General features: G+C 43.0%; 1 protein-coding gene across 3 annotated transcripts in view; it reads right to left on the bottom strand.

Annotated features, from left to right (window-relative positions):
- Positions 1 to 1,258: 1,258 nt before the first annotated feature.
- OSBPL10 (oxysterol binding protein like 10) overlaps positions 1,259 to 9,418 on the bottom strand; it is a 297,175-nt gene continuing 289,015 nt past the window's right edge. For all 3 annotated transcript variants that reach the window (XM_041734080.1, XM_041734078.1, XM_041734079.1), the window contains 3 exons: positions 6,965 to 7,147; positions 4,369 to 4,522; positions 1,259 to 2,572 (listed from right to left, as the gene is read on the bottom strand). In XM_041734080.1, the coding sequence (XP_041590014.1) occupies positions 2,528 to 2,572; positions 4,369 to 4,522; positions 6,965 to 7,147 (382 nt within the window). In that variant the 3' untranslated portion in view covers positions 1,259 to 2,527. The remainder of the gene's footprint in view (positions 2,573 to 4,368; positions 4,523 to 6,964; positions 7,148 to 9,418) is intronic.

The following is a 9,418-nucleotide window of genomic DNA, read 5'->3' as shown; positions in this document are numbered from 1 at the left end:
AAAATATGGTATATTTACATATGATAAATATTATTCAACCTTAAAAAAGGGGAAATTCTGATGAACTTGGGGAACATTTTATGGCAAGTAAAATAAGCCAGACACAAAAGGATATATATAGAATGATCCCACTTACATGAGGTACTTACAGTAATCAAATTAATAAAAACAAAGTAAAATGGTAGTTGTTAATGGTTGCAGAGATGGGAGGTAGGAATGTGGAATCGTTGTTTAATGTGCATGGGATCTGAATCTGAGAAGATGGAAACTATGGACATAGATGGTTGTGCTGGTTACCCAATACTGGGAATGTATTTAATGCCACTGAACTGTATACTTAAAAACTGCAAAAATGGTAAATTTTATGTTCCTTACATATTTTGCCACAATGAAAGAATAAAACAAAATGTGAATTCAGCAAAAAAGAAGAAAGTGAACAGAGTAATTCATAACATAGATTGACCTGTGAACAAAATGTTAGCTCAAACAGGCAAAACCAAGTATGCTCTTTATAAATACATACAGCATATGTGGTGATTTAAAAAAAAAAAAATTACTCCAAGAATCAGGACAGTGGAAGTGTTACCCCTATGGTTAAGGAGGGGGATACAATTTTGTAGGGACACAAATACTAGCAAATTTGGGTGTCTTCACTCAAGCAAGCACTGGGTACATGAGTATTTACTCTTGGAACTGTAATATACTTTATATAAATCTTCTGTATATATTTCACAATTTTTTAAAAAGGCAAACAACTCTCTCCCACCAAAAACAAAAGAAAGTTAACTTTGCTCATTTTTAATTTCCCAGATGGTTTATGCTCTGGCATAATGTAAGACTGGAAAAATCTGAAACACACCATAGTAATTATTTTGCAGTCTTGTTGAGGATTTTCTCCCTCAAAATAGCATTTATTCTACTTTCCTTCTCAGAAATAAAATGGTTCCTATGAACCTGAACAGGCCTACATTAGGACTTTGGCTGGTAGTAACCTCTTACAAACCAGAACATTCACTAGATAAGAGTTACATGTTCATATGAACTGGTCACAAAATTTCCATAAATAATATTTATCTGATGGATTTTTTTATTGTGTTTATTTTTTTTATTGTGTTTAAAACAATGTTTTGATATGAATGTGATTGCTGTTCACATCAAATTAGCAATATCTAACCAATAAAATCTGAGCTCACTTGGAGTCACTAGTTCCAACTGAAATTTTGAATCCCTAAAAATAAAATACAGACACACAGATAGGTATAGTACTCAATCGAAATATATTTGTCTAATATCTACAAAGTGAACAATTGGTCTTAAGAAAGCAGACAAAAGGCACAAAATCATTATTACTACAGAGAAGCATTCATGCTACTGGATTTTATAAATATTCTGAGTGGCACAGTAAAAAATAAATTAAGCATTGAGCAAAAAATCAAATACTTCATTTTTTCCTTGCTTTATATTCTAGTCATGTCTTGACCTCATTTGTAAAGGCTGAGAACTGAAATTCAACTGAAACCATGGAACGCTGTTGCAGTCTTTATATGTGTGTCATTTAATCACAGTGGTTTCCTTGCAGAGTTTGGGTCAAACAAGAGAGGTGCACTTTAAAAAAATCCACAGGAAATTCTTTTCTCTTTCCCCAAACTAAACACAAAATTGAGGCTGTGGTGGTGCAGTTTTGTATGTGCATGCGTATACTGAACTTCTAAAGCCCTTTTCATCACAAAAGTAGTGAAGTCTTCATCTGACTTGTTTTCTACTGTCCAAGAAGCAGCTTCTGAAAAACGTATAACTAATGCTTTGCACGTGAGAAAGACTCTGGGCAAGATTCCACAGTAGGTCTGGTTTTCCCAAGGTGCTCCATTTTGGAAGGGTCTGGCATAAACCTTTAACAGCTTCCTTGCCCACACGCCATCCAACAGGAAATAGTTTATTTTTCTTGAGTAAGGACAAACAAAATGCTAAAGTGGGTAGGGAGATGGGAATCACAACAGTAATTGTGAAGTGACAGCCACCTACACTTCTACCAGGAATGAGCCACTTTCTACCATATTGGACATCAACTGGCCCATGCCAATTCACCTTTGTTGAAAGATGACTAAATGAGAATACTTTTGTGAGTGCAAAACATTTTTGGCAAAGTGAAAAATAGAAAACTTCAAACCTCATTGATAAAAAGGAGCTCATAATTACCCACTTAAATCTTGGTAAGTGCAGTATTTACATGTGTAATAATACCCAGCAGACATGTGTATATGTGTATATAGTGCATGTGTGTGAACATACAGTAGTGACAGCTCACACACAGACCTGTGTACACACACATGCCCCAAATGGCTCTTGAATAAATTCAATCCTATAGTAGTTTTGGTGGTGCATTTTTCACAGTATATCATTTCTCGTTCAGGTACCATTTCTTGAATGATATCAAGAGGTCTCAGTGAACACCAGCAGAAACTTGATACTGTACCACTTTAATTCCTACAAAAACGGCTCTCTCTGAAAGCTCTGCACCTCCACCCCATCAGTGTGCCTTCCAAAGAGGATTGAAGTATACCCAGCCATCACCCTGTAAGAGAAGGAAGGAGACATGTTATGAAGACCTCTCAGCTAGGCAAGTGGAGAAAAGAGGGTGTTCAATGAATGGACAGGAGAGAGAAGGCAAGGCCTGCCTGTGAGGAATCTACCCAAACCAGTGATTTACAGCCCACTAGCCTGGAGGGGAGTGCCCAACCATGGCTCTCTTCAGCAGGTAGCAGTCACAAATCAGCACACATAAGAAATGATACCAAATAGCAAAAAAAGGCAAGAATCAAAATGGTATACACAATCTGGGATTTAACTGGAAGGGAATGTATTGAATGGTAACAACTCTGGTATTGGGATGATTTTTATTCTTTACATACCCTAAGCTTTCTGTTATGAACATACTGGGTTTTATTAAATCCAGGAAGAAGACTGTGGGGTTTTTGTTGTTGTTGTCATCTTTTGGGTTTTTCTATGTCCAATTTTTCACAGAAGCCAGGCAAGCTAGTTGTCTCAAAGAGACCAGATCTACTCACAAAAGGATCCTTGAAGGATTTTATAACGGTTAATTTTATGTGTTAACTCAATTGGCCATGGTGCTTAGATTAAACATTCTCTGAATATGTCTGTGAGGGTGTTTCCAGGTGAGAGAAGCACCTCAGTCACGATGATTTTCTTCCCTAGAGTGGGAGAGCATTATCCAATCCATTGAGGGTCTGAACACACACAAAAAAAAAGGTAGAGGAAGGAGGAATTCACTCTCCCTTTTCTTTTTAAACTCACTTCTTGAGTTGGGATAGCTCATCTTCTCCTGCCTTTCTTTGGACTGGCATTTATACCACTGGCTTCCCTGGTTCTCAGGCCTTTGGACTTGAACTGAATTATACCACTGGCTTTCCCAAGGTCTTCAGCTTGCAAACGGCAGATCCTGAGCTTTCCTGCCTCCACAATCTCAAGAGCCAACTTCTCATAATAAATCTCTATATATTTACATCTAATGCTTCAGTTTCTGTCATTTCTCTGGAGAACCCCGGCGAATACAGATTCACCTCACCTAGGCAAGGCTTTCAGTCATGGTTCTCACTCAGAGCCTGATATGGCAGTCTACCCAGCAGGTTTCCTGTCTGAACCAGAATCCAACCTTGAAGTCTCTATCACCCAGCCCTAGATCCTGCCTGTGGGGAGAACAGCAGCCACTCTGTTCCTGCCCCTAAGTCAACACTTCCATCATTTCCAATTCTGTTCTCAGAAATCTTCCCAACTGCTCCACAAACAACTTCAAAAGCCTAAGAGCCAAGAAAAAAAAAAAAAAAAAAAAAGCCTAAGAGCCTCAACAGGGCACAGAGTACCTTGCCCACTTGCTCAGTGGGGGCAAACTGGTGGATACTACTGCCTTCCAGTGTCCCTTTTCTGGGTGACAGCAGCAGCACTGAGCACACAGGACTCCTGCTCGTCCTTCCTGGCATGTCTATCCCATTTGGTTCATTCCAGATGCTTCATGGCTAATTTGTTACTAATGATCAAGTAGCAGGGGTTGTGTTTTGGGTTTTGTTTCTGTTTTTTAAGTCAGACAACATCCAGATCTCCACCCCATTCATTCCTTGCACTCCCTGTCAGGCTGCTGGGCTGTTATGAAGGCAGATGTGAGGGAGGAAGTGTCAGGCACTCACTTCCACCCAAAGGACAGCCTGGCCCAAAGCTGGAGGCAGAGTAAAGCCGCCCCAAACCTTCTCAGGCCCTTCTCTGCCCCAACCTAATCCATCCAAACTGCTGCATTGCAAGACAAACCCACTTGCCCCTCACTTGGGACAAGTCCCCAAAGACAGGTGGCAGAGTTACCTCCTGGATAAAATACTTGGGCTGCCATGGCGTGCGCAGGTTCTCCCGTTTTCGTTCCTCCACCCGCTGCTTCTCCTCCAGGCGCCGCTTCTGCTCGGTGGCAGCATCAATGTCCCCCAGCCGCAGGTATCTGGTCACTTCCTGCCAGAGGTTCCTGGGAAGGAATGGAGGAGAGGGGGTGGTCAAGCAGGGCTAGCTGGCTTGACAGGGGCAGTTCTTAGCAAGGGGGCCAGAGCCAAGGTGGGAAGGCATTTAGGAAGGGGGAGCGCATTCCAGGTCCCTCAAAGACCCCTAGAGCCAGGATTAGAACCCAGGGCCAACAAGATCCCAAGTTTCCAGCCCCCTCTTGTCCTGAGTAGCAGACCTCTCTCAGTATCTAGGAGCGGAATCTAGTAATAATAGCAGTAGTATGCAGCATTAATACTACTATGATCACAAACAAAAATAACAGCAGATACAATGCATGTCATATTTTTAACATTTTATATATATTAGCTCACTTCATCATCACAGCAACCCAATGGTATGGACGCTATATTACCATTCTCATTTTAAAGAGAGAAATAAGATCCATGTAAGGTGATGCGCCCAGGGATCATATACCAGCAAGCTGATATATATGAACAATGGCTGCTGAGCCAAAGGGGTACCCGGTATTAGGAGTTCTAGACTGGGGGGAATGGGCATGTGTGTTTATGTGGCAGGATCCATCATGTTGCCCACATCTAAATGGAAAATTACTTCTCTGCCTCATTCATTCATTGCAGGACGCCTTGAGCATTGGCATGATGAACCTGAGAAAAGGCAGACAGGGCTGCCAACAAAGTGGGTACAACAAGCAGCCCCAGCTGAAGAGAGTCAGAATCGGCAGCTGACAAGGGTCAAGCTCCTGCTAGAAGCTAGCCTGCACACCTGTCCTGAGTCCCATCATACACAGCCCCAGGGAGAATAGTGCTTTGGTTCCCAATTTACAGCAGGAGAAACTTCTGGAACTGGACTATGGAGCCAGGTCCAACTGGCCAAAACAGTGAGGAGAGGGAAGGAAAGAGTGAGGGGAGGTCAAATCATGGGCTTTTCATCACCCCCATCCTCAAGACACATCTAGAGCTGAGGGGAAAACTGGGCATAAGGACATTCAAGGTGGAGATGCTCTCAAGGGCAGGATCCTCATCATAAGCTAGTAGTCCCGGGCAGCCCGGGTGGCTCAGTGGTTTAGCACCTGCCTTTGGCCCAGGGTGTGATCCTGGAGACCCGGGATCAAGTCCCGTGTTGGGCTCCCTGCATGGAGCCTGCTTCTCCCTCTGCCTGTGTCTCGGCCTCTGTGTGTGTGTGTGTGTCTCTCATGAATAAATAAATAAAATCTTAAAAAAAAAAAAAAAAAAGCTAGTAGTCCCAAGTTTAGAGGCCAAAGATAAAATAGGTTGGCAAACATTTTCTATTGAAAGCTAGATAGTAGGGTGCCTGGGTGGCTCAGTGGCTGAGCATCTGCCTTTGGCTCAGGGTGTGATCCCAGGGTCTTGGAATCAAGTCCCACACTGGGCTCCCCCCAGGGAGCCTGCTTTTCCCTCTGCCTATGTCTCTGCTTTTCTGTGTCTCTCATGAATAAATAAATAACATCTTTTTTTAAAAAAAAAAAAAAAAAGGCTGGATAGTATACATTGCAGGCTTTGCAGGCCATATGGTCTTGATCACAACTTCTTAAATGCCACAGAAAGGCCGCCATAAACCATATGTAAATTAATGATCATGGCTGTGGTCCCAGAAAATTTTATAAAAAATCAGCCATGGGTTGGACATGGCCCATAGGCCATAGTTTGCTAACCCCCTTGAATAAAAGAATTAAAAAGGCATATTCTAAGAAGATTCTGCTTCTGCATCTGCATAAACATTACTTTAAGTGGTTGCATTATACTCATACCAGGGAATAGACATACTAATTGGGTGGATTCTCCATAATTTAACTATTTTCTTACTGTTGAACAAGTAAGTGGTTTCTTCTTCTTTATGATTTAATTTTCTTTTTAGAAAAAAATACCCAGCTTTATATTTGAAACCTTTTCTGAATTTAAGAATTTTCCTTCAGAATAGATTCCCAAAGATGGAATACAAAATTAAAGTGAATTCATGAACTTGAAGCTACACTGCACACACTCTTACTATAAGTGTAGGGTACAGAGTGTCGATTTTATCACATCCTGGCCACTGCTGATTTTTTTTTTAATCATGTCACTAATCTAGTGAGCAAAAAATAGTAGCTCATTGCTTCTAGACACAGCTCTTTGATTCCCAGCAACTCTGTATTTAACTATGCAATCAAGCAACAGACCAGCTGAGTCGACAAACTCTTTTAGGACAGGCATTAAAAGCCTACTGTAGACTATCCTCACAACCCACCACTCTATAGAAGAACTAAACTGAAAGCTACAAAGGATCTACTCCAAAGCCACATGGAATGAGAAGCTCAAGTATCTCAATGAGTGACATGAACACTATCCCTGGCCCGTTTTTATGAGCTGAGTGTTCAGAGACTTCTCCATCGCCTGATCAGGTGCTGAGGAGAACTAAGCCTAGAAGCAACACCTCGCCTGGTTCCCACCTGGACTCCATGGGCCCCTGCTTCTCCAGAGGTCTGATCTTCTTGGGGTACACTGGCAGCGTGGTTGTGTCGATGACCCTGGTCTCTCCGCTGTTGTATGTGAACTCTAAAGTACCGTTCCACTCCCCGTGGGCTTTGCAAACAATGGTGTTGGTTGGGTTGTGTTTCACTTCTGCTGTGACCCTGAATGAATGAATGAGTCGAATAAACATGCTTTGCAAGATTATCAAAACAGAGACTCACACTTCAAAAAGGATTCTTTTTTATGGGGTAGCAAGGAGGAAGGATTTTTTTTTTTTTTTTTTTTGCCATTTTGTTTAAAGACTAGCTCTTAAAATATAGACCTAATATTCTTGATCCAAAAAAGAAAGGATTAGGGATCCCTGGGTGGCGCAGCGGTTTGGCGCCTGCCTTTGGCCCAGGGCGCGATCCTGAAGACCCGGGATCGAATCCCACGTCGGGCTCCCGGTGCATGGAGCCTGCTTCTCCCTCTGCCTGTGTCTCTGCCTCTCTCTCTATCTCTCTGTGACTATCATAAATAAATAAAAATTAAAAAAAAAAATTAAAAAAAAAAAACAAAAACAAAAACAAAAAAGAAAGGATTGGTAGAAAAACCAGTGAGATGCGAATGAGGTCTGTAGGTTAGTTCATGGCAATATAGCCAAGTTAATTTCTTAATTTTGATAAACACACAAAGGGATGATATGTTACTATTTGGGATGGAAATCAAGTAATTCAATAGAAGCAAAGCATATACCTCTCCCACCTAAAATAGTATTGAATAGTGCTACATTTTAACCACCAATGGGGCCAGAGAGTATACCAGAATGATCTACCTGAGATCACATAGAAAAAGGAGGGAGGGGTGCCTGGGTGGCTCAGTTGGTTGAGCGTCTGCCTTTGGCTCAGGTTGTGATCCCAGGGTCCTGGGATCAAGTGCCGCAGGGAGCCTGCTTCTCCCTCTGCCTATGTCTCTGCCTCTGTATGTCTCATGAATAAATAAAATCTTTAGGAAAAAGAAAAGAAAAAGGAGGGAAACGTTTATCCTGGCATCCGGACTTTCCTCTGAACAAAGGCTGGGCAAAACCTTGACTCTCGGCATTGAGTGAACACCATCCTCCTCCCAGCAGTGGCTCTGAGGGACCTCCTTCAAAAGGGCCTCCCCGCTTCTGCTGCCTGGCCTGAGCAGGCTCCAGGTCTCCAGCTTTGGGAAAAATCAGATCCCACCTCCTCTCCACCTTCAAGCAAGCTGCTTGGGCAGAATAATGCAGCGGAAACAGGAAAGCCTGCTCCGAAGCAGCCAAGAATAGGAAGGAGCTAAACTCCCCTCTTTCTAATGGCCCAGTTCAGGCTGAACTCGGTTTTCAAACACATGCTTGGAAGCTCATTCTCCGAGCCTGAACACGGCCATGGCTCCCAGGTGCCCAGGCAAAGGCTTGCAGGTGGCATCAGGAATCTTCTGGCTGTATGTAGTGGAAGGGTGCTAGCGGTGTGCTGGCAAAGGCTGAACAACTGGCTCTCCAAAGGGAAAAACACCTGCTCTGTAGCATTTGCCACCTTTGGGGGTGTCCCCTGACCCCAGGTGATCTCAAGCTACTGACATGGCCTGAGGGACTGAGGAGCTATGGAGAAACGTACACAGTCAGCTCTCGCAAGCCTGAGTGTGTGCTCGAAAACAGCCACCGCGGGCGTCCCCTGCCCTCATATGAACACCATATAGAACTCAGTTCCGAAGAGAAAAGGCCAAGATGGGGCTTGCTTATACAGTAACCTGTAACTGCAGCAATGAAAACAATTTAATGCTTCCCTCCAACAGCAGACTTTACCTTTAATTTCTTAGGATCGGGCTTTCCCAGATTCTAAAGTAGTCCTGATCTCATAGATGATACGGGGTTCTGGATATTTAATGGAACAAACTTAATGTGAAATGAGTTCTCAGGGGGCACCAGGGTGGCTCAGTCAGTTAAGCATCTGCCTTTGGCTCAGGTCATGATCCCGGGATTGAGACCCACGTCAGGCTCCCTGTTCAGCTGGGAGCCTGCTTCTCCCTCTGCTCCCCACTGCCACCCTGCTTTGCGCTCTTTCTCTCTCAAATAAGATCTTTAAAAAAAAAAAAAAAAAAAAGCTCTTAGGCAGTGTCTGAGCTCACAGTGTCTGAACTGCTTCAGAGCAGAGTAAAGAGGCTGTGGCCTCAGAAGGGAAAGATTATCATAACACATGGAAGCAGTTTTCATTCTCTGCTGTGAGTTCTGGGAGTCTATCACCAAAGGATCTCACGTAGACTGGGGAGGACTTAAAAAAAAAAAAAACTGCCACGTGACGGGGCTGGGGTGGAAAGAGGCATTATTTTTAAAAAGATCTGTCAACTTGATCTTGATTTTCAACTCATCCCGTGGCTAGAACCCAAGCTCTTAAGGCGGAAAGAAAGTCAGGGCATGGTGTTAAGGCAAACAC

Source organism: Vulpes lagopus, chromosome 19 (assembly GCF_018345385.1).
Source record: "Vulpes lagopus strain Blue_001 chromosome 19, ASM1834538v1, whole genome shotgun sequence".
NCBI lineage: Eukaryota > Metazoa > Chordata > Mammalia > Carnivora > Canidae > Vulpes > Vulpes lagopus.
This window is presented reverse-complemented; position numbering and strand designations above follow the sequence as displayed.